The sequence below is a fragment of the Oryzias latipes genome, chromosome 19 (genome assembly GCF_053564925.1).
Source record: "Oryzias latipes strain Hd-rR chromosome 19, Olatipes_Hd-rR_3.1".
Taxonomy (NCBI): Eukaryota; Metazoa; Chordata; class Actinopteri; order Beloniformes; family Adrianichthyidae; genus Oryzias; species Oryzias latipes.
Window position 1 is genome coordinate 22,644,979 of NC_136255.1, and position 27,921 is coordinate 22,672,899.

The window sequence follows — 27,921 nt, forward strand, 5'->3', positions numbered from 1 at the left end:
GGAACCATCACCATGCATCACTCTAAAAAGTTACTTATACCCCAAATGGACGGAAAGAAACACACTGCAAATAGTTTTTTTTAAAAAGACATTTAAGATTAAGGGAAGAAAATTATTTTCATTAGAAAAACAAAATCAATAAAAATTGTAGACTGACAACAGACAAGTTAAATACAATCATGCACACTGCATACGAAGCAAAAAAATCATCTCACATTCAATGAAACGTGTAGAAATAATGTTAACCTTTCTGCCAAAATGACTACAAAATTAAAAAGATCCAATAAGCAGAATAAAAATGAAAGGCTTGTAAATCACTGTGCAAGTTTAAGCTCAACATTCAATCTGCTATTAGTGCAAGAAATCCATCTGTGCTGATGAGTGTTAGATGAGAAGTTTATGGCACTGCCGGTGGCATAATAACATTCATAGTTCTCCTTTTTTTCACAGTGCAATACAGAAGAAACAACACACAATTTTCACTGCCTTCAAAATGTATGTCCCCCCACAATAAAAAACAAAAAATAACCATTTCATGTCATCAAAATGAGGTTCATTTATATTTAAATGTAGAGAGCCACTTTTTCCTTAAGTATTAACCTAATAAGGAGTTAAAATTCCTATTAACTTTACTAACGTAATGATACTCGAAGCTTTTGTCAGAACTGTCTTAAAAATTAAGATTTGATTTTCTATTAGATGAAAAACCCAACTATACACAAAAATCAAAGTAATCCATTTTAGTAAGAAAACAACCACATTTAAGCAACAGTTTCCAAATGATTTATGTTTGTTTTTTTAACCTTTTGGCACATATCAAAATACATGAAATGGAATGTTATTAGCACAAACATCACTGAGAGGTCGCATCACATTAAATGCTGATGTGACTGTACGTCTTCACAAAGGCCACCATTCCTTTATAACCGGAATCACAGTCTCATTTACTGATTAGAAAACAGTAAAGCTTAATCAGTTTACTTAAAATGAGTTTGCCTTCAATATGGAAGAAAAAAAAGCAAAAAATCTTGGGACAATATTCGGATGTTCATCAGCGGACGATCCCTGACTATTAGCATTCAATCTGAGACTGGAGCTGTCGTCTTAGACTGAGCGTGCGGCGGTGGAGCTGCTGCATCTGCTGCATTCTCACTCGCTGGCGAGCCAGGTTCTGGGGAACGGGGTACCGCTGCTGGCCGCAAAGGAACCGGTACGGGATGCGGAGGTGGCAGGCGGCCGCTCGGCAGCGAGGCTGAGGCAGAGGAGGCAGCAGCAGCCAGCGCTTCTTCTCGGCGGAGTAACGGTACGCGTCCTTGCAGTACTGCTTCTCGAAGGCGTGGCTGTTCCTCCAGCCGCCGACGATGAAGATGTCTTCGTTGAAGTGGCAGACGGCTGCACCTTCCACGCACAGGGCCTCTGAAGGGAGGCTGTCCAGGATTTCGTATGCGACGGTGCCGCCTATGCTCAGCTGAGCGGCCTCAGCTGTGGTTTTGTAGCTTTTGGGGCAACAGGAGGCGGTGTGGTAGAAGTTTGTGGAGGCAACGGCCATTTGAAAGTGGCAATAGTTGTCAATCAGAGGTAAGGATTGCACTTCCTTCCACCTGAGAGTTTCCGTGTCATAACAGGTGATGACAGTGCTCAGGCCGTCGTCCTGCTCCGTGTCTACGGGGGTCCTGGCCGTCACATACACAAAGCGATCCTCTACGCTCACCGTTTTCACGTCACGTAGGATTTTCGGAGCCGGCTCCAGGCTGATCCACTCATCCTGCTCGGGTTTATAGACCGCCACGTCCTTGAAGCCTGGACTGAAGTTTCCGTGACCCCCGATGCTGTAGAGCACGTCTTTGACGCAGCTGAGGCCGAACGAGTGCTTCCGGGTGGTCAGGGAGCTCACCTGCTCCCACCTGTTCAGGCTGGGGCTGTAGCGTTCCACAATCTTGGCGAAGCTCGGCTCCATGGAGCCAGAAACGTAGAGGTGACCCTCGCAGCTGGCGATGGCGTGTCCATCGAGGTGGTTGTGAATATGAGGCAGGTTGACCCAACGGTCTTCATCAACAAAGTAGCCCACGCACTCACTGAGGTACTCTTCACCTTCTGAAACCCCGCCCGTCACCATGATGACATCCATGTACTGGCCCCGGCGTGGCTCGGTTGCTGCGGCGTAAAGAGCAGCGAGCTCTGCTGGCTTGTGGCTCTCGTAGCAAATGGCGTGAAACTCCAGGGCGCCGGATACCAGCTGCTGACACGCCGCGCTGCTCGCCACAAGGGGCTCCTTTCTCACCACACGCATCAGGTAGGTCGGAGCGATCTGAGCCAACCTTAAAAGCTTAAACAGCTCCTCGAAATGTCCCTCCCGCTCCTGCGCGTCCTGGTTGACCCACTTCACGACGGCCTCGAACAGCTGCTGCTCGGAGTCCACGGCGATTTCCGAATCCGACAGCCAGTCCCGCACCAGGTGGAAGGGGAGCGCGTCAAACTCGTCGCAGCGGACCACCCTGTGGAAGTTTCTCCTGATCATTTGGGCGGCGGACTGAGCCAGCGGGTCCAGAGAGTACATGTGTGCCAGGCTGTGCACGGCCACACAGTTGGACAGGGTCACCCTCTTTGAAAGGAAATCCGCACAGAAGCTCTTCAGCTGCGCCAGAAGAAACCTGCCAGAGAGAAAACTTCATCTGATCATCTGCTTCCAGGTGGAACCCTTAAAAAATGCTGGATTGATTGAAGTCAGTCAACCAAATACCAGGCACGGTAACACACCAAATAACTTTGTTTGTGAAGAATTGCACTGCTAAAGTCATTGATTAATAATGAGCTAAAGCATGTGAGAGGAAATCTGCACCGCTTTGGGTGGTGTTACAGCCACATTACCTCCACCAAAGGAGCAAAATAATCTTTCAGAGAAACAAGAGGTGGTGGTAAATAAAAGTATCAGTAAGTTGACACCTAAAATTGACATTTATTTTGAAAATCCACCTCATTATTGCATAAGCAGTTGTAAGATTGAAGACAAAAGACAAACTTTTCATTCAGAAAAATGCAGGACTTTGGTAAATGAAGGAATTGCTGCTTAATATCCACTAAAATTCAAGTTAACATTTAGCTAAAAACAACAACAACATTTTATATAACACATGCATTAAACAATCAAAGATACAGAATTCTGAGATTAAAGTCACAACTTTCTATACTACTTTTTTTTTCTTTCTCCATGGCCCTAATCCTCTTCTGTACAGGGATTCCTTCAATTTCACTGAAAAAGGTTTTTAAAAAATATGCAAACAATATTTCCACAAAAACTAGTCTGTATTAATCTACGTTACACTGTAATTACACTATTGAAGGTTATTTCTGTGAGCTTTGGTGTTACCTGGCTTCCAAAATTTGTATATTTTTTTAAATATTAAAATAAAACTATAAAATAAAATTATTTCCTCCAATTTTTAATTTATAGCCACAAATGAGCATTTCGTGTGCACAAATGAATATTTTTTAAGCTATTACAATTTTGTGTGCAAATTAGTATTTTGGGTGCACAAATGAGTATTTTAGCATCTTTGATTTCTACTACAAAATGATAATTTCTTTCCTTTTTTGTTAATGTCATATCCAGGGCTAGTCTGTGAAGTTTAGTTTAGAGTGAAGTTGTGAAAAACAAACAAATGGGGTCATCTGACTAAACCTGCCTGACCAGACAGGAGTTTTGGGTAAATAGTGATGAAAGTTTTACTGTTTCAGGGACAACAGTAGTGAAGATCATCATCATCATCATCATCATCATCAAAATGGGGTTTAATTTTGAAAATCCCAAACCTGTCCGCGAGCTCCAGGACTTGGTGAACATTGGCCCTGGTTATCCGAACTTCCCCCGTGTACATGAACTGCACCACGTTCTCCACCGTCTGGGGGTCCGGGCCCTCCTCCGAGCTCCATCCTCTCAGCTCCACCCTGCCGGTCAGGGACTCCACAAACTGCCCCCCCAGAAGGAGCGCGAAGTACGGCGACGCCGCCCACAGGACGGAGCGGTGGGCAGAGACGGTTTGCGTCCTCTCTGCGTCCAGCTCTCCGGACGTCAGGACCAGGGTCACGTCGCAGAAGCGCCCGGCCGTCCTCTGCTCGTTTTGCTTTCGAGAGAGCTCCGAGCAGTAGGCCGAGCAGGTGAACTCCTCGGCCTCCTCCTCCTCCTCCTCTTCCTCCTCCTCAAAATCACCTGTTAGCGCTTCCTCATCATTGTCGCTGCTCCGGCGGCAGCTGTCCTCCGCTGGTTCCACCGCCGCTGCCATTTCCACGCCGGGAGGGAAACTGTGAGGCGAATGCAATCTCCGAACTACTTCTGGGAGCAACTCATGGGTGTAGATGACGCACGTCAACAAACATTCGAAGACGGACATGCGTGCGCAGCGTCTGGATACCGGGACTGCAAAGACTACCTGTTAACTCCAACTACCCCTGGCTGCAGCCTGCAGAATGGGGCATCGTTGTGGAATGCTTTGATTGCAGAGGAATGTGAACACGCTGTGGAATGTTAGCCCCGCCCATGCTGAGGCCGTCTTCTTCTTTGGTGGTTTTACAAGTTTCCATGTGCAATATTGCCACCTACGGGTTTTTAAGTAGTTTTTCCTTACTGTGAAGGGGGGGTCTAAGGGCAGGAATATCAGTTTAGCTTAGTCTTTTTTGTTAAAGTTTAGTATTATCCTAATGCATTCTTTGTATTCATGATCCCTTTTTCATTGTATGTGCTAAAATAAAATAAACATATTTAATTGAATTAGGGAATTTCTACCATGATTCCTGCCTTCTTATGCCTTTTACAAGTTTCCATGTGCATGTATTAGGGAGTTAATGAATTTTGTCTGGCCTCACGGACCAGGAGAAAGTATGTGTGGCCGACTTTTATCCTTCGACGCACTTAAAATATGTGCAGACAATGGAGCAATGTGGAATTTCCACAAGTTTGTGTATTTGAACGGACGTAAATAAATGCAATTAACCGCCTTTAGGATATGTACAATCATGTTTTAATAATTTTCTCTAGAAAAATGCCCCCTTTTATAAATGGCTACAGGAGAAAAGGGCAGCAAAGCTGCTGACTGTAACATTAGTTATTAGTTATTCTACAGTCTGTGATTTACTGATCAATGGTTTATTGTTATATGTAAAATTATATCACGTTATAAAATATTTATCACACATAGGTTCCACAGATATTGTGTAATAACTGTTGTGTATTTATGCTCAGTCTCACACATCTCAAGGAGTGTATAGTCTCAGGTGGGTTAAACATTTAAAGTAAAAAACCCTGACCCCATGCTAGACATGCATGTGTGGGTTTCCTCCGTGCCTTCCTCCCACTGTCCAAAAACATACTTAATAGGTAAATTGGTCACTCTAAAAAGTCCATAGGTGATTGTGGTCCTGCGACAGGCTGGCGAGCCCAGGGTGTCCCCTGCCTTCAATAGCAAGTGCCAGGGATAGGCTCCAGCAGCCCTGTGACCCCAAAAGGAATGAAATTGAATAGAAGATGAATGAATGTAATGCTACAGTCATATAGCATTATACATATACCAATATGAAATATAAAAAAAATAAAACAGAACACAAATACAGCAGACACTGGGATTTATTGTTCCTCAAAACAAACATAGACCTTTAATTTTTTATTGTCCATAATTTCAGAACAAAAGGCCTCAAAGTCGCTGAAAAACTGGAAAGAAAAAGTGAAAAGCTCCCTCAGTTCCATCAATCTCTCATCTTCGCTCATGAGGGAGCAGGTTTGCAGCTCTTTAAGAATATCCTTCTGTTGTTCTTGATCCACCTTCAGAACATCTGGCAGGGAACATCTTCCTTGAAAGGACTGCAACTGGCACCATTTGGCTGCCTCAATGGTGCCGTGCAGTAAAGCATCTTCTTCCTGCACAGAAAAAAAGGTCATTCTTAGAGCAGATACTGGAGAAGGCGACAAATGTTGAGTTCAAGAGGATCCATACATTCCTTCCTGTCCCACTGCTGGTCATGTCACCTTCCCCTACAAAGAGAATAGAATGAAAATGAAAAGATAGAAATGACACTAACAAAAGACCCTGGACATCCCATCTCCTAAACTTTTATAATAAACACAATATTATATTATATTTGAAGGGGCATCTCAGGTCACCTCAATAATCTATCAGAGACTGAAAGCAGAGAAAACTATGTATGTGTACAACAGCTCTAACTTCAATAGTTCCTGATGAGATGGATTCAGAATGCATCTTTTTTATTGAAGCACCTTCCTCCTGAAAGTGGCAGAGGGATTAACAACAACAGCCTCAAAGAAGAGCTTCAATGTGTGCCTCATGAATTCAGTGACCTCCTCTCACCTGGAGTTCCCGCTCCTCCTTTTTCTGGCCTGCATTCCTTCTTCTTCAGACCTTGGTGAATCAATGAAAATGAATGTTCACCATCAAAATTTTAATAAAAAGGTCAATTCAGAGTTTTCAGTAAAATATGTAGTAAAATATTAAGGATTTTATAAGTGTGATCATATGAAGAGCACTTACGGCATTGGAAAGTTTGTTATTAGGTGCAGACACCACCGTCTCCTAATTTGCTTCATGTTTTCCTTTGAATAAATAAATACAGAGTACGTCAGTTTGTGCTTCAACCCAAGTGTCTTGAATTCACTCGACACAAACTGACCAGAATTTACACACACCTCACTGAAATCGCACTTAGTTCCCGTGACGATGTACAGAGCGTACTGAAAGTCAAAAATTACATGTTAATATTTTGAATCCATGTGACATTTCTAAATGTTATCTTTATATACCACGGTCACTTACAAAAAAGATATAAATATTAACCAGTTTTTAGTCCTTAATTCTTGTTATCACTTTTTAATGCACACACTGCAGCCAATCAGTTTTCACCCAGCGCATGTTATAATTCATTATAAAAACCTTATTGACATTGTAATAAAGTTAGGTATATGTTGTATTGATCTTTATTGAGGAGAACATTTAATGTCCATGATCATTTCTAATCATTTGTTTTTGAAAAGCCCTGGTCTTACCATTATGACAAACACGCCACAGTTGTTCGAGCACCCTTGCTTCGCCAGACCCTGGGAGTGTGTGAACAAATGTTTTGATTAAAGGATAGTAATCAAATAGAAAATTTTAGCTGATGCAATGACAAATCAAACCGGAATATCATTTCTGCCAAGTGTCCTCCAGGGTCCAGGGAGAGGAGGTGTGCAATGTGTCTGGAAAAAAGCACATTGTAAGTTAACAGAAGAAAATAAAAGCACAGTATTTTTATATATTTACACAAGAACTCCAATTGAAGCGAACTCAGGAAAAGGTGGGAACTTGAGTCATTTATTGAGGTCAGAGGGCTGTGGTGGTGCCAGAAGGTGCTGAGGAGGAGCCACTGTTCTGGCCTCTGGTTTCCATCTCAGTGTTTCTTCTTGATGAGGTGCTCCCAAATGTTTTAAAAACTGTGACCTATTGAGCACTGTTGCTGGACAATAGCAACAGTGAAAGTGGGATGTACGTCGGCATCCTAAGCCACACTTGATGACTGTGAATTCTAAATGAGGAATGATAGGAAAATATTATTTACTTCTGTCTTACACTCTTCACATTCATAAGACTAACGACGAAGCTGAAGTTGAATCAGAAACTGTATTAAATGTAATATTTATTATCTAAAATATAATTTAATCCAGGTTTGAGCAGTCCAGGTCTTGTGTTTTTTTTTTAAACAAATATCCGGAGCCAACTTCAACGCCGTGCAAAATGCTCATAGAAATTAGATTTTGATTACAAAATAATACAGGGTAATACACATACATAGTCCCGTACTTAAATTTTTAGGGATTAGGGTGGGAATTCGGACACAGCCTGGATGTACCTTTGTGTTTCACAGAAGAATGAGTTTCCATGTGGAGGACCATTGCATGCTCTGCATCCATCTTGCAACAGCAAAATGGACATGAGAAGACGTTGTTTTGTTTTATCGGCGTTGGCTTGTCGCCGTCGATTAAAACTGTAACGTGTCTCTATATAAATACAGAAATAATACAGGTTAAATAAACAAAAACAAAAAAAAAAGTTTTACCGACATTGAAAAACACAAATAGCTTTACACAAAACTTCCAGGCAGGAGAGCCGAAAGCTAAACTAACTAAGCTTCATCATGCAAACGTGAACCACGTAGAACGGCAGGGTGAAAAAAGAACAAATACATTTGAAAATACGAAATAATAGCCTTATTTGCCTTGTAAAAAAACAATTGTGGTGGAAAGCAAGCAATAATCACAACAAGAGTTTTCTTTTAATTAACTTACCGTTTTTTTTGGATGTGTTCCTCCATTTTCAAAGTGTCTCTCTGCGCGTGGAAACAGAAGAAAAACAGCACTGACTTCGTCGACTTCTTCTTGTATTTAAAATGGCGGCCGGCAACAACGACGAAATGCATTACCGCCACCTATTGTGTTGGAGTATGACATTGCACCATTCAAATTTTCCTCCCCTCTGTTCTCTTCCTTCCTCATACAATTACCAATGACACAAAATGTGCTCCACTGATTCTTCCCCTTTCCTGCAATCACAACTGCACTGACGCAGGTGAATCAAAGGCACGGGCTCAACGTGGGCGGGGTAAACATTCCACAGCAGACGGGCTCAGCATGGGCGGGGCTAACATTCCACAGCGTGTTCACATTCCTCTGCAATCAAAGCATTCCACTACGATGACCCATTCTGCAGGCTGCAGCCAGGGCTTACTCGTTAGTTCTGCATACACTTCCGTTCAAACGTAACCTTCTTTGTTTGGTCAAAGAGGATAGATATTAACAATTCATTTTTAACTAACCACCGCCATGCGCCTTAAAACATTGAATGTATTTTTAAAGTAGAATTTAACGTTTTCTTTTGGCCGGCAGTTCTGCGCATGCGTATAACCGGTTTCGATTAAACTTTCAAAATAAAATGACAGGATACATAAGGTATAGATTTTTTAAAAGTTTTTTTTCGTATCTTCATCGGAATGTGTACAAAAACAAAAAAGGGAAAAGAAAAATCAACTATTAGACCATAGTGCAACAAAGTTCTTATTTTCTTTAGTCCAATCACTTCTAAGTAATCAGCATCCCTTCTACAATGTTATCCTTTCCCCCTATATTTCATACAAAATGTTTGTTTCTAAAATGCAAATATACTGTGCAAAAACAAAGGCATATTTTTTCAATCACATTCCACTCACCCATTCATCACCACTTTCTGCACATTTCAACACAAATGAACATTTCCCGAAGAGACAAAAAAATAAGACAAAATGAAAAGTAAAATAATCTTTATTTTTGTGCCGTTTACAAAAACAAAGCATTTTTTCACAATTAAATAAAAACAGCGAAACAAAGATCAAACAGCAGGCGTTACATGAGCAGGTGCAAACTGTTATGGTGGTGATGATTTATGTTAAAGCTGGTAAAATTCGTCATGCAACTGTCCTGGTCTGTTTATTGTGCAATACCACCCCCACCCCCACACACACACAACCACGAGGACAGCAAAACTGCTTGCATGGTCCCTCAACAGAAGATTCACAGAACTCATTCATTAAGCATTTCCTTCTGTTTCCTCACAAAATAAAACCAGAAAGAGTACACAAATGATTTTGCATGACTTTGAGCAAAAGGACTCCTCCAATGGAATTAACTGTTTTGTGTAACCAGAATCATGACACAAAGACATAGTTTATTATTATACATTTTTTTATAAAGTAAAATTTCTGAAAATCCACTTGGAAAATGTTTAAATCCCTCTGAAGACCATTTCTTTAAGTCAGAAATTTCCAAATAAAATCTAAAAGACTTAAAAAAAACAAAAAAAACTTCAAACATAGATCTAAACATGCTTAAAGATTAGCACAAAAAGCCAGAAACGTCAAGAAGTTTCATGTGACAACAAACAAATGTTGCTCATAGTAAGTCATTGTTAATATTCAGCAGCAGGTAATACAAAAGTCTACTGCTGTGGAGCCTAGATTTCACAATAAGAGCTTCTTCTTTTATTTTTACCGACAGTTACAGGATGGATATGCTTTTGAATCCCGCTGTCATTCAAACACATAAAGGTATCTGGGCAAACTTACGTCACGATGCTGCAGTTCCCGCATTGGTTTGGCTCTTTACTCAACACTAAATAAGTTATATTTCTATGTTTTTCAACAGTTCGCGTTTAAACTACACCTAAAAAAAATCGACTTCCCCTTTTTTCCTCTGTAACTTTAGACAGAAAACTATCCTTCGGTTCGCCTCCAACCGTGTGCCTCAGTTAACCATGTCCAGTTCAGGCGATGCTGCCACCGTTCTGCCATGCTAGACTTTACATGGACATGTGTTCAGGAAGCACATAAGAGATGTCGTCCCATGGGTGGCGGTAGAGACCCTGCTTCAGCCTTTTCTGGTCCAGGTAATGTCCTGAAAGCAAAAAAAGAAAAACTTTAAACATTGCATCTTCTGATGTAGTAGTTTGAGTTTTGACTGGTGGACTCACCAATGAAGCCCATGCTACGACCAAGGACAAAGATCCCATTCAGAGCGCCAATTTCCACAAACTCGTCAGCCTCGTCTCTGGAACCGGTTCAACAGTCATGTGAGAAACACTGGTGAACAATGTGCTCCAAGCAATACACACGGAAACATCTGAATTTACAGAATTGTAATTATACTATTTAGTGTCTTTCATTAGTGTAGTTTAAAGTAAACAGTAAAAAGATTGTTATAAAACCAAAAAACCCAGTTAGAATTGTTGCAAATACACAGGATATCTGCACTTTTATAACAGTAGACATTTTTACAGAATAAAAATCAGACTGAATGAAGTTGTAGTGTTTGTTTCTGAAGAATTCCTCATTACTTTTAGGAGTTCTTGACATCAATGACAAAAAGAACCCCTTAAAAGCAAACGGAAAAGTGAAGCGAATGTTTTCTTTTTTCCCCCTCTCCAGAAGCGCGTTTGCTTCTCTTACCGTGTGAAGCCTCCGCATGTTCGAAGCAGGTCCACAAAGGAAACGCCAATAAAACCGTCTACATTTAGGATCAGGTTTGGTTTCTGCAAAACGGGAAAGGAGAACGTATTCACCCCTTTGTGTGAAAAATAAATAAGCTAAAACATTGAAAAAGAGAGCTTTTCAATGTCCCATGGTGTCTAAGTCCCTTTGCTTTTACTGATAGAGCACATATTTAAAGAAAATTAAGCTTAGAATGGCATTTTTGAGTATTTCTTTATTCAAATCGCTGCAAATCAGCAGCAGATGAAAAAATTCAATTGGAAAGAGTATGTGATATGACGTAGAAAACATGCTGGGCGGGGCACAAGTTCCCTGCACCGCCCTCCCCTCCTAAAGCTGCGTTCACACAGAGCGCAAATCGCACGACAAATTTGTGTCAGCCAAATTTAATGTGTTCATAAGCCTGACGCCCCAGCCGGAGTGGGAGGAGCTACCACCACACATGTCCCTGCACTTTGTCCATGTTTGGCTGCACTCTTTGCTGACGTACCTTGGAGGTGGTGATCTTCTCCACATCAAGGGCGTAGTCCAACAGCTGTGTGGAGGGGAAATGCTGCTTCACAAAGTCCTTCAGGATCTGCACCCGCATGTCTGGATTGTTGATCTGAAATTTAAAAAAAAGGAACAATTTACTCCACATCTTTGTTTTCATTAGTTCCCCTACTGGAAAAACAGTCATCCTTTAATTTTAAAGCAATTCCTGCAGTGTAAAGTTGAGGGATGCTTACTGATTTGACTCGGTGTCCAATGCCCATGATCAGCTTCCCATCCTTCTTCATCTTGTTGACGAAGTCCATGGGCAGCATGCCGCTGTCAAACGCTTTGCTGAACTGCTTTGCAGCAGCATCCAGAGCACCTCCAAAGCGGTCTCCCTGTATTTCAGATCAGACATATATAGCTAAGTTTCTTTTAATTTTAAGGCGACTGCCTGCACAAAGCAGAGACTGCTAACAGGAAATTGTGACATCTAGTAACAAAAGTAGCCGAGTCCTGTCGTTTAGACACTAGGAATATGTTTATATATTCTCCATTGACTGTATATGAGAACTGGACCCAGTGAGTGTGACATCACCCGCAGAAATTGACTTACTTCATTCTGGCCCAAACCAAATGAAGTCATTTCAGTTACCGTACTCATTTCACGACTCAAATCTATCTCTGTTTCTTCAAGACTTCTGTTTGGTTTCACCAATTATGTTCAGAGGCTATTTGCACGATTCTGATAAATCTCCTGATTTTATTATCAAAATATTATATTCATAAAAATAAATATAGCAATACATTTCTTTGAATTAATTGCTCAAATTATTTAGACACAATTTTTCCCCATTAGCAACAAAAAAGCCAATAAAACCATCATCTATCCTAGCTCTACAGAATAACATGTTACTTTTATACATTTTTTTACATTTGAAAAACTGATTTACAGTATATTGTTCTTTACTGTATGTCATGCAAACTTTCTGAATAAAAAAAAAACCAAAACATTATCTTTGCAATACAAACATGGCGGCATGTTGGAGCCAGACATCGCCAGTTAGCATTGATTGGTCCAAGTGGGTCTGAGTCAACATTTCTATGGAAACCACTCTCGCTAATCAGGAGTGAGCTTGTTGGAAGTCCACACCCCTGCAATTTAAAAGCAGGCTACACAAAATCAGTCAAACATTTCATACGTTTAACATGAGACCACATACTTCTATTCAGGCATCTGATTGGCAAGTTTATATTTTAATATCACGAAAAAATTAGAATTAACATGTTAAAAAAAGGTTGCAGAGCAAGAAAGGTTATTCTGACAATTAGACTGAATAAAAGTAGTTAATTTCTCAATAGAAGTCTACGGGTTTTTGGCTTCTTGGAACCAGCGGCTACTTCCTTTTGGAACGCCAGTGGGAGGGGCCACTCAGTCCAGTTCTCTTATACCATTATATGTAGATTTAATAAGCAGTACTGACAATGGTGAGCAGCCCGGAGGTGAGGCTGGAGATCAGGTCTTTGCCAGCGCGAGCACAGACGATGGTGTTGTGAGCGCCAGAGACGGCAGGCCCGTGGTCAGCCGTCACCATCAGACACATCTCGATGAATTGGCAGGCATAGCGTGGTAACCTGCACAAAGGCAGCAAAAACAAATGTTACTTTGATCCTCAGAGCTTGACATCCTGCTACCAGTAGTCTTACTGACCTTCGCTGGAACCACAGCAAGCCCAGAACTCCTCCTATACCCATCTCCTCTTTGAAGACCTCAGTGATGGCCATGCCAGCGTATATGAGCTCCTGTCCTCGCTCATCACAGATGCTCGTCATGAATGAAGCGGGTTTACGAATCAGACCCAACTCCTTCAAAGATTCACAGGGAAGATACCCAAACATTTCAGATTTTATCCATAAACACTCAGTAGTAAGAATTGATCCGTTCTTACCCTAGCCCAGGAATAATCCATGGGTACTGTAGGTGGAGGAACCTCCTGGGCTGGAACGATGGTACCGTTGGCCACCAGTTCATCATAAACGGTTCTGTCAGATATTAAGAGAACGACCAGATAAAAATTCTGAGGATATTTCAAGATAGACTTCGTGTTTTGATCATATGAGGAATTGCCCACCTGATGAGATCTCCCAGCTCATCGAAGCTCTTGGGCACGTAAGCACCGGCGTCCCTCAGAGCCTGGTTCTTGGCCATTGCAGTTTCGGACGCCTGGTTGGCACAAGCTCCTGCATGACCGAACTGAACCTGAAGGGAGGAACAGAGTTAGAAACACTCAAAAAGGAGCAGCAGGAGGGCCTCCAACACAACGAACCTCTGAAGCAAACATGGTGGCGCAGGTTCCAATACACCAGCACACCACAGGCTTGGTAATCCGGCCCTCTTTGATGCCTTGGCAGATTTTGTATTCATCAGTCCCTCCAATCTGTTTTATAGAGAAAAGGGGATTAAGACGGTGAAATCATATGATGATTACATTTAATAAAAGATATTTGTGGATTTATTTTCACCTCTCCCAGCACCACAATCATCTTAATCCCTGGGGTGTCCTGGTATCGCAGCACATGGTCCATAAAGGTGGAGCCTGGATATCTTAACCAAGAAAGGCACAGTTTATAGATTTCAAGAGGCAAAAATAATATAAAAGGTAAGGTTTTCAGCAGGATTACTGCTTGTCCGTATACCTGTCACCTCCAATGGCCACACCTTCGTAGACGCCGTCTGTAGTGCGTGAGATGATGTTGTTCAGCTCGTTGGACATGCCTCCAGATCGCGACACGTAAGCCACGCTTCCGGGTCGGTACAGTTTAGACGCCAAAATGTTGTCCAGCATCCCACCCGTGTTTCCGATCTTAAAACAGCCCGGCTTGATGCCACCAACCTGCAAGGCCACGCCGGACAGGTTTCAAGGCGGGACGTCACCCTTACAAACCCAGCTCAGTAAGAGGATTCAGTGTGATGCAGCTCCTTACCGTGGCAGGACCGATGATAGTTACTCCTTTCTCGTCGGCCATCTTGATCATCTTCCTGGTATGAGCCTCGGGAATGCCCTCAGCTATGATAGCAATGGTGTGGATCTAAATAAAGAAACAAATCATTCAGAATAGATTTGTGCTGATTTGCTATAAATGCACGAAACTGACATATTTCAAGGTAAAAGCAAGACTGCTGAGTTACTCCTGCTTGCAATCAACTGCAGAAAAGGAGTATTCATTGATTTATTTTTATTTTTTGCTTTCTAAGTTTCTTCGCTGTGTGTTTACACAATGACACAGACAACATTTGCCTCTAAATAAAATGAGATGACAGCACAACCGAGCTGGCTTCCCTGGATTTAGCCTGAGCGAAAATGAAGATCTGGGCTCTGAACTAGCAAGGCTCTGGAGTCAAATGGAGGAGACGGCATCAGCAACAAGTTTGCTTTGCTTCCTCTGATGATGACATCAGGTTTTGAAAAAGTTAAGTTGCGAGTGTTCTGCAATACAGAAACGATTAGCAATTAGCATTAGCACAGTGTGCTAACTTCTAACGGTGGCAAAATTAAACAGAACAGTCTTGGAAGTGTGCGAATTGCTGTGTGTAAGCATGTGTCGTCGTCCCCCCCAATCGTATAGATCGATTAAGTTCGATTCTGCCTCAGATAGATCAATCAGGTTGGATAGTTGATTAATCATAAGACCCCTAATTTGTAGTGTGTCTGTGATTTTTCAAAGACTGTATTTTTTTTAATGAGACATTGGTACATGCTAAGTCGGAGTCTAGACGCGTTTGTTTACATTACTGTGGCTGACCTGAACACTGCAATAACATGTCCGTAACACAGGTTTTGTAACTTATGCCCACCTGATGTCCTTCTAAAGCCAGATTTCCTTTATTGTGACTTTAGGTAGCTCCAGAAAACATCTGGTAAACTTTAAAGACTCAGCAATTTTCATGTTAACAACACCATTCCACTATTGACTCTCCAACGAGGAAATGTCTGAGCGGCCTTACATCAAACATGGTAGTAGCGTGCACACAGCCCACTGAAATCCTTTTTGTTGCACATATCGGTACCTGTGGATACTGCATAGCCTCCACTGTGCTGTCGAAGGCCGAGCGCAGCGAAGCAAAGCTGATCATGACGTCCACCTGTGGGTGCTTCTTCATGGCATCCGCCATGTTTTTGTAGACTGGCAGGAGGATCTCTTTGTGACCCCAATAGAACTTCTGCTTGTGATCTCCACTAGCAGCAGGAAAATGAGAGAAAGTTCTTACATATTTGTTCTGAAAGGTGTTCACAAAGTTGGGCATCAGTCCCTGTAGTTGAATGATAACCTACGTGAAAGGGTACACCATAGCAGCCACAGAGGGTTCCTCCCGAGAGCAGACGTAGTCAAAATCCAGCATGCCCTGCACGGCGCGGGTCTGCATGCCCCAGACGATGGCCTTGGTGTGCTTGCTGAACAGTGTGGTTGCCTTGGCTGGTGGAACAAAAAGTCCAAAAGACAAAATGTGAGCGAGGACAGAAAGACACAATAAAGCTCGGCACAGATGCACATGAATGTTGGGAAAGAGGGAACGGGAATACTAAGAGGAAGAGCGTACAGAGAAACACAGAAGGAAGACGGCTCATCCAAACGTTGCAATTTAACAAATTTACTTAAAACATGATACATACTATTTCTATCACAAGCTTTGTCAAAGCACAATTTATTAAACATTCTTATGGGCTGACAAATGCAGATTGGGATATATTTTTAAATACTTTGATGAAAATCTTGTTTTTGCTGTTTATTAACATGTTCTTGCAGCATATTTTGCTGTTGGTGGACAGATGTTAAGAAGATTTAGCTTAAAATTGCAGTATTTATTTAAAGTGTTGTAAATCAGAAGTAATAAAAAAATTGCCGTTTGAACTGGGCTGCCACAAGCCTCACTGCTCCGCTCCATTCTGATGCGTCCACTTGTAGACAAATAGTTCTGTGCAAGTCTTTGTTTTCCTCATCCGAGCTGGAATCTGGATCTAAACTGTATGCTGGATAGCTCCTATACTGCTTGCCATTTCCATTGTATGTCTAATGTTAGGCTGGGGGTGTGAGGGGCTGTAAACTAGCGGGAGAGCGTGTATATGGAGCGGTCTCAGTTATGGGTGATGGGAAAAGTGGGCGGGGTTGCTCCATTCCAACGGTCCCACCCACAACCCAGGTGAATTCCGCTCTTCAGGAACTATATCCCAGAAAAAAACAGTTTTTTTTGTTGTTGCTTTGTTTTTAATTTTGGCTAAAAAACAAACATTATCATAATTAAAAGACCATTGGGGACGCTTTGAAGATAGATCCAAAGATGAACGGAGTGAGTCTTTTAAGTCTGTAATTCACACGTGTCGCCTCTCTTTGGGACAGAAAACTAGCCTTTGAAAGACTTTCTGATCCAAAACTATCTTAAAGTAGTGAAGCACACCTGAGTGACGACACATCTGAGACCTTAGAGACAAACACTTCAGGTCTCATTCAGCAGCACCTGTGCCAAATTAGAAAAAATAGCCGTTCCCTGTTTTATGTTCAAATAGGTTATGGATCAGATCTTTTTCAACTGATAATTAGTATTGATTACATTTAAAAATGTCCATTTATCAAATGCAAAACCCCCTTTTCCTTAGAGAAGGTGTTTCTACAGTTTTCTTGATTGTAGAAGTTGTCATTTATGAAAAAAATGTCACAATAAATGGTGTGTTACTATTTATGCAAGTGAATGTGGGCAAAGCTCACGAAGGAAGGGTTTAAGGAGGTTTGGGTTGGGATGCTGGGGGGGTGGGGGCTGCCATCGTCGTAGAGCCACACGGCGACAAAAGGGTCAAACTCTGAGGGGTCGATGGATGAAGTTCTCTGGCAGACAGAGAGAGGAGTTGTCTATTCCAAGTGTTTTTATCTATTTCACTTTTTTTCTCTTATGAATTCATCCAAAATGTTGGACATGTTCTCACTTTTCATGTTATCTGAATCCAGACACAAAAGAAGGTTGGACATTGGATTAAGTTGAGTTAGTCACACCTAACAGACCATTCTTTTGGTTTCACGACCAAAACAAGTTGTAAAAGCAGCTCAACCACTTTTCTAGTTAAAAGGTATTTTACTTTTTTCATCCAAAAAATGATTCCTTTAACTGAGAGCTTTAGGATTAAGCTGACTTGACTGAAAATCCACATGAAGTGCTTGTTATTGGTTTCTCAGGAAGTCCTTTACATAAGTTGAGACTCTTTTGAAAACAAGCGGGAAAATGCCTGATCAGCAGGTCAGTGTCAGGGAAAGGAAAGCCGATCCCCTGAAAGCGAGTAAGGAGGACAGAGTATGAATGTTTTAAAACCAGAGGTTAGCTGAAAAAGGGAACAGAGGGTGGAGAGGTCAGGCCAGGTTTTTCACACCTTCCATACCTCCGCTGCAGCTAGAAGAGGCTTGGGCTTCTGTGACAACATAGGATGGAACAGAAATTAAGGCAGAAGGAGCAAACAAAGAAAAAAAAAGACAAATGAGTCTGGCTTTTGGACACATTTCCTGCATTCACTGAACACTCAAACACAAACAACCACTGCAGAGAAAAGAGCATGGAAAATCAAATAGCTTCCCAGCATGCCTTTAGTTTGTAAGTCTGAAAACACAAGTGTCACTCGTACAGTTTTTTTCCCCAATTTGAAGGCCAGGAGTTCAAAAAGAGGCAAGCCAGTGAAGGAGACGGAAGCAGAGGGTGGCACACCTATCACTTACCTTTCCAATCTCCTGTGACCACATTCTTCAGAGGCCACAGGATAGAATGAAGATGGTCTTAGAAAAACAAGCGTGAAAGAGTCGCAAGTGAGTCAACAGTTTGAGTAAAATTAGTACAGAAAATGGAGAAAAAAACAAATAAATGTATAAGGGGGGGAGCCCAGGTGTCAGAGCAGAAGAGAAGACAAAAGCAAGAAAAGGAAAAAAAATGAAAATGCAGAAATGTGTAAGTAAAACCTGTAAAGTAGCTTGAAAGGAGGGTTGAATTTCATTACCTGCTGGAAGACCTGCTTTGGACTTTTTTGCAGGGCTCACATCGTTGGGCGTCTTGGGCTCGGAGAAGGAAGCAGTTCTTGTGTTAGCCGGAGTCTGATGAACAAATTATTTTCAGAGTTGGAGTTGTGCAAATAATAATAATAATAATAATGGATAGGATTTATCTGCGCTTTTCAAGACACCCAAAGCGCTTACATTATGTCCATTATTCATTCACTCCTCATTCATACTTGGTGATGGTAAGCTACGGTTGTAGCCACAGCTGCTCTGGGGCAGACTGACAGAGGCGTGGCTGCCAGTTCGCGCCTACGGCCCCTCTGACCATCACCAGGATCATTTATGCGCATTCACACACCAGTGGAGCCACACTGGAGGCAAGGAGGGTGAAGTGTCTTGCCCAAGGACACAACGACATTTTGGCTGGTGGGAGCGGGGATCGAACCGCCAACCCTTCGATCATTGGACGACCCGCTCATCCACCTGACTGTCGCCCAAAGAACGAATGCATGAAAACAAATACTGATAGTAAATGATGACCAAAGACCACATTTGGTCAAATGAGGCCATGAAACTCAGCACAACAGGCCACATCCAGCCCATTAAACCATGTTCACACAAATGAGCCAGAAAACAAACGATCTGGACTTCTCAGTTTAATCTAAAACAAATATTGAAACTGCCCGCAGTGTGTATGAGAGATCAAACTTTTGTCATCTTAGCAAATAATAAGTTCAATAAACTTAAAAAAGAAAAAGAAAAAGAGGTCACCATAAGCCGAAATGTAAACATTTTTAATAATCTCATTTGAGAAACTGTCAAAAAAAGGAATGGAGCCAAAATATCTTTTGGGGGTTAAAAATAGTTCAAAACCAAGAAACAAAAATAAAAGGAAATCATTGGTGATTCTTACATTTTCATACAATACGACTACAGACAAGTTTTGTTCGAGCAATCTTCCCGAAATGTAAACACGCCACCAGGTTAATTCTATAACCACAACCAAAGTTGTGTGGACTTTTATGAGGCTGCCGTATTGGGAGAATTTGGAACTAGAAGTTGTAGATTTTGAACAGCATTAGTGTCAAGAGCGCACAAAAGTGGCCGCCCTCTGTTCCTCGCACATTTTTCACCGGAATGTGAAAAGTTGAATAGATAAGATAAAATAAAGATACATGAATCCTTGGCTTAAGCTTAACGAAACGATATGACATACAGTATGATACTAACAAATTACTTTTGCAGATTCTTCTTAAAATCACCAAGACCTGTTCGTCATCTCCACGCGCCCGAAAAAATAAAATGGTTGCTATGGAGATAAAACTAACAGAACCCTTTTTTTCCCCAGTTCTGACTAGCATGTCTTGGGAGAGTAAGGGGAGAGTAATGCGGGTGTAGCCACAGCCACTAAGTGAGATTGTGGCTTTAATTGTTATTATTACTATTTTGTTATTGTTGATTAGCTGTGTTATTAAGAATTTTCTTTTTCTTCCACTTCTGGCATTTGCATGTTGGAAATAATGTAATTAAAACATTTTGTATATTGAGTCCTCTGAAATGAGGGAAACACTTTTGATAAAATGAAAAGAGGAATACCACAGTGTTGTTGCTAGCATTGAGCAGGAAGTTGGCGGTGTGAGCAGCCATAGGAGGCAAGTTCGGGATGGGCCTATGTCCCATAGCCATCCCAACGATGGCGGTCATGTGGGTCTCTGTTCCAAACACATGGATTGGAATGCCCGTCGTCTTCCCTTCATTGAAGAAAATGAGAGAAAAGGGTTAAATTATTTAAAAAATGTATATAATATAATATAATATAATATAATATAATATAATATAATATAATATAATATAATATAATATAATATAATATAATATAATATAATATAATATAATATAATATAATATAATATATATTCATGGGTTTTAATCAGCAAATTGGAAATTCCTAAATTCAGGAGCAACTCACCCACTTCCCCCATCACTCTTAGGCCCTCCTGGTAGTTGGGTCCACCACGTCGAACAAATATTTTCACCTCATGCTCTTTCAGAGGCTCCTGATTATCTTTAATGGCCCTGACAATGCCCTGAAAAGGAAACAGATGTGCAAAAATATAAACTGTTAAATAAAAATCTCCATCATGTGAACTGAAGAGTATCAAAGCACATTTTGTAGTTTTTTTTAAAACTACCAAAATCTCGTTATATCGTTTACACAGCAAAAATATGGAACAAATGTGAATGTTCTTAAATAAGATCCTTTAAAAGATGATTTGAGCAAAAATATTGATTCACAAAGAAATAAGAAAAAAGGTTGAACCAACTCAGGATTTTACCTGTTTTTCCATTTATCTGAAAACCTAAAAAAGTGACATTTATAACATTTATTTCAGAACATAAAAAAAGTCACCTTAAATGTGGCTGCAACGTTTGTGAAGTTTGCAATACTCCCTCCAATGATCAACACTTTCCCTTCAGAAGGAAATAAATAGTTAAAGACTAAAACAACAACAACAATAAAAAGGCATTTAGACATTTCCTTTTTAAGTCACCTTGAGGGTGTTTCTCCCGAGTCATGAGAGAGAGGATGGTTTTTGCGTAGTCATAGGTCTGCTGTTCACTGGGTGCTCCGGAGTACTCTCCATAATTGGCCAGCTCATCCACCCCACCCAGATCGCAGATGGTGTCACTGATGAGGAGAGGGGATCAAAAGTCAAATAGCGTCTGACTCAGGCCGCTTTTTTCTTCTTTCTATTTTGTAACCGGAAAAACATTTAGGGTGTTTCCTGCATTTTCTTTTTTGAAGAAGGGACAGTCACTAAACCCTGGTGGGCTGTAAAATGATCAAGTCATAAGGAAGCACACAATCTGTCACACGTCAGTATTATAACGGGGTGTAATAAATTTCATTTGAGTCACGTAAGAAGAAATCACCTGTAAACCACTGATGCTCCTCCTCCGGCCACCATGGTCCAGATCCGGCCTTGTGGATTCAGCAGGGTGAGCTTCAGACTGGCACCGCTCTTTGCATCCAGATCTGCTATGTAGGCTTCCTAACGACCAGGAAACGTGGCAATAAGTATACCCCACACAGGTGAAAAATGGCAGATTTGAACAATAAAAGCCAAAAGCTTGATAGCACTAAAGTTACTATGACGTTTGTAATAAAAAGGGCCCCACCTCCGGGTATGCCTCTCTGCCAAACGGAGGGGGAAACTCCACATCACCCCACTTGGACTTGCAAATGAAATCTGCGGTGGCATCTATTTTTGCTGCCATGTCGAGGACGTACACTCCATCCGTAGTGACGACTGGTTACAATGGAGATGAAAAAAAGGCAGATCATTTATATTCTGTGACCAACACGAGCTGAGCTTTATAGGGAATAAAAGAATTACCGAGCGGGTTGATCTCCAGGTAGGTGAAGTAAAGGTCTTCATACAAATTGAAGAGTCCAACAATAAAACTGGCCAACACTCTTCAAAGAGGAAAAGAGAAAACAAATCCAAATTAACTCAATGGATGTAGACTTATTGTATTTTTTCAGGCTTAAAGCTTTTTTCTTACGAGCTCAAAAAAGTTGATTTTGAACAAGATAGGCCCTTTAATTTTTTTTTTTTTAAATCAAAGAATTTATGAAGCTCCTGAAGATATTTATCTAGCATAAGAACAGGACAGGCTGAAGTCCTTTTTGGATAAAAATGTGTATAAACATACACAAAATTGTTAAGAAAATGAATTTTGAAAAGAGACAACAATGTGGATTTAACCCCTTCATGCCTGACTATTTCCAATTATATAAATAAAATTCTTCTGTGTTTTTTCCTACTGTGTCAGGGGCGGAGTTACAGCGGATCAAGAGGGGCTAGCTATTATTGACAAAGACTACAGTTTAATCAACACAAGCTTTTTCCACAACTTCCTACCCCTTCTTGTCTTCAGGAACATAGGAGAGGAGCTGCTCTTTGACCTGCTCCTCACTGATCTTCTCATTCACTGCAACCGTTAGCTTCTGCGCCTTGGCGTCCACGTCACCCACTTCCACTCCTCCCTCATGGTGGAAAAGCACGATGTCGCCCTCGCGCACGGCGTAAATGCACACGTAAAACTCCTCCTCCTGAAGATGCAAATGAGGAAAACAGGCATTTTTGCAGATGGTGTGACATTAAGGGTAAAGGAGGACAAAAGATTTCTTCAAAAGACAAAAATTTAAACTTGAACATATCCTTACATTTATATGCAAGATGCTTTTTATTATTACTAAATTAGTAGGATAAAAACTAAAAACAAAGATTTACTGGATCTATCACTGTTCTACTATGATTGGAGCTTCTAAAAATACTCAAAGTGTTTTGTTGTCTTTGTCAAATGGATCCATTACCTGTTTATGTGGCACAAAAGGCTCAATGAGAAAGTTCTTCAGGACACCTTTAGCCCTTCCCACCTGGTGAAGACAAAATTTAGTTAGTAACACCTTTTATTTAGGCAGAAAACTACTTTTTACATTTGTAAACTTTTAATTTCACTTTTACCATGCAACACATTTTCACAGTAATGGAAAAACAGGTGGAACTTGCTGATTTCTTCTAAAAATTCCAGTGTTTTTACACATATTTGCACTAATATAATTCCTGCAAAACATGTCAGCAATTTAAACAACCTAAACCAGAATATTATATAGTTTTTATTTCAAATACATATAGCAGGTGATCATATACAGGTATACAAGCCATCACTTACATTGTGATGTAAATTTCATATTCAGTAAACTACGTCTGTACGAAGTTCTGCTCCTCATGTTGACCATTTACTGAGGCCCAGAATAACTCGCCCTCTGACCTGGCAGATCAAAACATGAGCCGGCAGCATGTTGCCACACTAACCCATACGGTGGAGCTGGAGGGGCTCCCTCTCCATTCATTTTAACAAAACACTACAATTATTTCAAATAGAGTGGTGCATGATTGAGTAAACCGCTAGAAAAATGCTTCATTATTTCTGGATTTTCCAAAAAAAGAGGCTGTCCACTGAACCCTTTATGTGTTTTTTGATTAGAAATGTTTTCTCACTTTTCTTTTGCTTTAATCTGAGACCGAGGACAGCACTGTATTAAAGGGAGTGTCTTTTTTTTTTGTCTTTGTACAGCTGTGTGATGGATCCAACAACCTTCTGTTGGTATAACCCACTTCTCACGTATCAACAGCTGGACTAGACTTTGCCTTTTTATCCTCCCAGTTCATTTCGAGCATGACTCCTAGATAATACTAATAAAATATGTCTTTCTTTCTTTCGACTCACAGTGGTGTCTTTCATAAGGTGAGATTTGACCCAGTCTTTGACCCCCTGCAGGTCCAGGTTGATGCCAACAAGGCCGAGCTTCCCACGCCGCTTGATCAGCTGATCTGGCTTCACCACCAGCCGCTGAATACAAAACACACACACAAAAACAGATCTTTAAACTCAAAGACAGAGTATTACGGACACCATAAGGGAAAAGTAAATAAGTGTATAAGAATAAAATTGTGAGAATAAAGTCATAAAATAATGGGGAACCAATCAAAATTTCCAGGGAATAAAAGAAATAAGGAAAAAGTCAAAATTTTCCGTAAATATAGTTTTAAATTATGAAAAAAAGGTCAAAATTTTATGAGACAAGTCATAAAGTTATGAAAAAATAAATACCGGTATATACATCTCAGCATTTTCAGAAAATTAACATTTTACAAGAGTAAAAAAATCCATTCAATAAATTCAATATCATATTATATCATTAGATATTATTAGATATCACATTGTAAAATATCACAATAGAATCAATTATTTAAAAAATGTAACTCATAGGTTGTAACTCATTCTTTTTCAAAAATAAAAGTAAAATTTCATAAAGTCAGAGAAGGACCAGCGTGATGTCCTGCAACATGAATTTAACAAGTTATGTTCAAATATCTTTGTTGAAACACTAAACAGTTTATTTGCACAAAAAACAAAACTTTTCTTTGTAAAATTACAACTTTTTCAAACATAAATGTCCAACTTCATTTTCATAGAATTCTCATAATTTTACAACTTTATTGTTGTAAAATTTTGACTCTCATAATTTTTCTACTTTATTCTCAACTTTTGTCTTTTCCGGTGGTCATAGTACTCCGTTGTACAATTCAGGTTTCAGAAACAAAATCTAATGCAATGCACGTTTGCAAAAAGCATATATGCACAGCTGAGTTGATGACCTCAACACTGTGCACGCAGAGTTATTAAGCCTTGTGATTTATCAGATGTGGAGTGGGGGTGGGGTGTGGGGGTGGTGGTCAAGGTTATTCTAAACTTGCGAGACAGTCTTACTTGGGTCAGCAGCCATTGGTGCTCCTGAGTGAGGCGGTCCCAGTCTGTCTCAGCAGTTACAGTCGCATAGCGAAAGCGGTTCTGCACAGCTGCCGAGGTGTTGATGTGCTTGTATAGAAACTCTTTCCCCGTCTGTTCCGATATGGCTTTTGCAGACATCGCAGCGCTGAGGACAGTACCTGGGAGAGAAGTCACCATGGTCGTTATATTTTTATAGTAATAATATGTATATATTTTACTTTAACCTCTTAAGATCTGAGCTAATATTGGAACAAACCCTCTACACATGTTGTCACATAGCCCCAGTTAAGAAGAATTAACTACTGTGGTCAAATAATCCAAAATGTGGACGCCAGGTCTGAAGAGGGTCAGGGTTTGAAGGAAGTTGACAAAAGAGACTTTTTTTCATGATTCTTTTTTATAGCACTTTGTTTTACTGTGTGAATAAACATCTTCTACAAACTAAAATTAGTTTTATACAAAATTAATTAAATAAAAATACATCCCAGACGTGGTACCTAAAGTCAATTAAGAGTTGTAGAGAAACCGTTATCTCCTGAAATATTTGACAAGCTACAATTAGAAAAAAAACACCCAAGCGCAGCAGGTTAAACTGCTAAACTTCAAATAGAAAGAAAACAGAAAATCTGATTATCTGAATCTTCACTAAATTGGGAAGAGATGCCACAATTCTCAGTATGTTACACCATTGAACTGGATCCCTAGTGCATATGTTTGCCTATGTTTACATTGAAAGTGTCAAACACACCTGTTGTTCTGCCTTTTAAAATGATTTATTGTTTTATTACATTAGAAGATCCAGAACAGACAGACTCTGGGATCGTTTCTTCTCAAAAGGTGCCAAGCCACCTGAATTCTTGTCCATTCCTTGCACATTTGTTTGATTGTTTCTCTTGTTTTTAATCTGCCTTTTATTCTATTTATTTTTCTGTATGGTCTGCCCACTTTAAAGAGAGCAGTCCCTGTATCGGATTGTACCATGTATAAAGGCTTCTTCGTTGTTACTTGCAATTGGCAAATCTAAAAACATATTTTTCTAAAATTTTTGCCTTTCAGTTGTCGTTTTGTAACACAAATCGAGCCAAACATGACTGTGAGGTTTCAACTGAATTGTGTGGAAAAGGAATTGTTGCATCACTACTGGTCAACCTTTTTTAGGTATAAAAATCCAAGTGTCATCAGTTGAGAATACGCCAAACTGTTTGTTAGAAACAAACAACCCCAAAATGCAAGAAAGAAGACCAACTTTCATCCAATGTTAGGTATTTTACAGCACCACTACTTGAGCGTTAAGCAAAAATACTACAAATTTTTTTTTATTGCTATAGTTTGGACCTATAAAATTAATGCCACCACAATATAATAGAGGTGCCAATATTATGCAGTTTGGGAATATGATGCAAAAGGAACCCACACAATCCATCATACATATAAATATAAAAAAACATTTAAGCAAACAAGGCAACAACCCATTCTGCAAAAGTTAGTATAAAAACCAATACTAACCCTCCTAGTCCCAACTAATTCCTTTGTCCCACACACAAAAAAAGCACTTTCAACGTGGCTGTTTGTCCTGCAGTATAGGCATAGCAAAAAAATAAATTCTACATCAAAACAGGTTTTTACAGACTTCCTTGTTATTCCTGTTTCCACCGTGACCAGACCTGCTCAGTGAGCCTTGCCTCATGATCAACTACATGCATTGGGATCCTATTGGTTTTGGCTGGATGCTTATTAGGTTGCAACTCCAAAGCTCAGCAATCACCTTTATGACTCGCCAGCTCAACCACCTGCCTCTGTTTAAGAGATAACACTTTATTGAGGTTTATTTTGCCCTTATATAAACATTTTTGACCTGAATTCAGAAGTATTTGACAATACATGCAGACTATCCTGTCAGTGGTCTTCCAGAGGAGACAAGTCTCGGTACTTAGCAACGACATAATCCACAAATCTATTGTCTACTAAACTAAGCCGTTAAATTTGAGTAACTGTCCGGGAAGGAATCTAGCTTTGGGGGGCAGCAGTATCTCAGAAGTGGACCAAACCGGGCTCTTCTATGACAAACTCGTGGGGAGTTTTGACGCTTCTTCGGTGCCAACTACCTTGCTAGCTGCATCATTTGTGTTAGCCTGGCACGCGCGTATGAATGAACCTCTGTGTCTCCAACCACACCCACTCCGCAAACTTATTAGCTTAGCAAGAGAGGTTTAACACACGCTACAAGTTTTTCCTGTATGTATAAAACAAAAAGTGAATTTGACCGGGTTTAGTTCTAAAAATAAAGTTGCTGAAGATAAGTAAAATTGTCAGAAGGGACCGTCCTGCTTTTAGCCGCGATAAAACACTTCTCTATATCAGCCTAACGCTTCTTTGACATTAAACATTATGATATATGTGTACATTTTTGTTTACATTTTTTCTGCACCTCCAAAGAGTTTGCTATTAAACCTGAGAGCATCTCTCATGAATGATTGTCCAGCAGAAGTCCTGTGACAGAAGCTAACTCTGCTGTAGCAGAAAGTCGATAAAAGGCCTAGTTAAAAAATAACTTTAAATTATTGTTTACCTTGTCAGTGATAACGCCTTCTTGAAGCAAAGGGTCGTCCGTGTCCAGAAATAGGACGGTTTAGGAGTTACAAGATTTATACTGGAGTGGTTTTCTGTCAAACGCCTCGGCAGTCTCTCTCCTCCTGTCGCACCATAGTCTGGCGACCGATTACACGTCGCTGCTGCCCTCTGATTGGCTGGATCCTGAACATGTGACAACGTCAGTTCCGCCTACCCACCTGTCAATCTCGAGGTAGCTTTTTTTTTGTTTTTTGTTTTCTTCCTTGTTATTTGAAAGACAGTTTTAATTATTTTCGACTAACAATTGTATTTTTAATTATATTTTAAAAAATGCTTTATTTAATCATTAGTGTTAAAATTTATAAATGGTTTTCATGACAATAATGTGTAAAACATTAACAAAATGGGATGCCCTGTAGACAAAATATG

The 27,921-nt window shown here is 40.4% G+C and overlaps 2 protein-coding genes across 8 annotated transcripts; both read right to left on the reverse strand.

The window, feature by feature from the left end:
• Positions 1–133: 133 nt before the first annotated feature.
• On the reverse strand, positions 134–8,896 carry klhl11 (kelch-like family member 11). 2 transcript variants are annotated; one of them, XM_078937272.1, is made up of 3 exons: positions 8,766–8,896; positions 3,811–4,427; positions 134–2,651 (listed from the first exon to the last, which is right to left on the reverse strand). In XM_078937272.1, the coding sequence occupies exons 2-3, from the start codon at positions 4,386–4,388 to the stop codon at positions 1,073–1,075; spliced, it is 2,157 nt and encodes a 718-aa protein (XP_078793398.1). In that variant the 5' UTR covers positions 4,389–4,427; positions 8,766–8,896; the 3' UTR covers positions 134–1,072. The 2 variants fall into 2 exon arrangements, with proteins under 2 accessions (XP_078793398.1, XP_020565943.2); XM_020710284.3 differs by lacking the exon at positions 8,766–8,896 and having other exon boundaries at positions 3,811–4,539.
• Positions 8,897–9,316: 420 nt separating this feature from the next.
• aclyb (ATP citrate lyase b) lies at positions 9,317–27,672 on the reverse strand. Of its 6 annotated transcripts, none has more exons than XM_023949194.2 (30): positions 27,491–27,672; positions 24,901–25,079; positions 23,857–23,979; positions 22,940–23,002; positions 22,485–22,675; positions 21,957–22,036; positions 21,739–21,869; positions 21,493–21,611; positions 21,111–21,247; positions 20,969–21,030; positions 20,528–20,645; positions 20,155–20,309; positions 18,561–18,654; positions 18,286–18,342; positions 17,955–17,984; positions 15,864–16,005; positions 15,599–15,767; positions 14,515–14,619; positions 14,227–14,423; positions 14,053–14,134; positions 13,857–13,967; positions 13,662–13,789; positions 13,479–13,572; positions 13,241–13,395; positions 13,014–13,164; positions 11,784–11,927; positions 11,546–11,659; positions 11,014–11,096; positions 10,539–10,615; positions 9,317–10,462 (listed from the first exon to the last, which is right to left on the reverse strand). In XM_023949194.2, exons 2-30 carry the CDS (start codon positions 25,057–25,059, stop codon positions 10,368–10,370), a joined length of 3,366 nt encoding a protein of 1,121 aa, XP_023804962.1. In that variant the 5' UTR covers positions 25,060–25,079; positions 27,491–27,672; the 3' UTR covers positions 9,317–10,367. The 6 variants fall into 6 exon arrangements, with proteins under 6 accessions (XP_023804962.1, XP_023804961.1, XP_023804965.1 ...); XM_023949193.2 differs by having other exon boundaries at positions 17,946–17,984; XM_023949197.2 differs by lacking the exon at positions 18,286–18,342.
• Positions 27,673–27,921: the final 249 nt, after the last annotated feature.

Excerpts from the sequence above, each read along its gene's own strand:
- klhl11 (XM_078937272.1), bottom strand. The coding sequence starts at position 4,388 with ATGTCCGTCTTCGAATGTTTGTTGACGTGCGTCATCTACACCCATGAG. Across the intron at positions 2,652-3,810 it reads GTCCTGGAGCTCGCGGACAG|GTTTCTTCTGGCGCAGCTGA; the intron begins GTTTGGGATTTT and ends TCTCTCTGGCAG.
- aclyb (XM_023949193.2), bottom strand. The coding sequence starts at position 25,059 with ATGTCTGCAAAAGCCATATCGGAACAGACGGGGAAAGAGTTTCTATAC. Across the intron at positions 20,646-20,968 it reads ACGTTGCAGCCACATTTAAG|GGCATTGTCAGGGCCATTAA; the intron begins GTGACTTTTTTT and ends TTTCCTTTTCAG. Across the intron at positions 13,968-14,052 it reads TGATTGTGGTGCTGGGAGAG|ATTGGAGGGACTGATGAATA; the intron begins GTGAAAATAAAT and ends TCTATAAAACAG.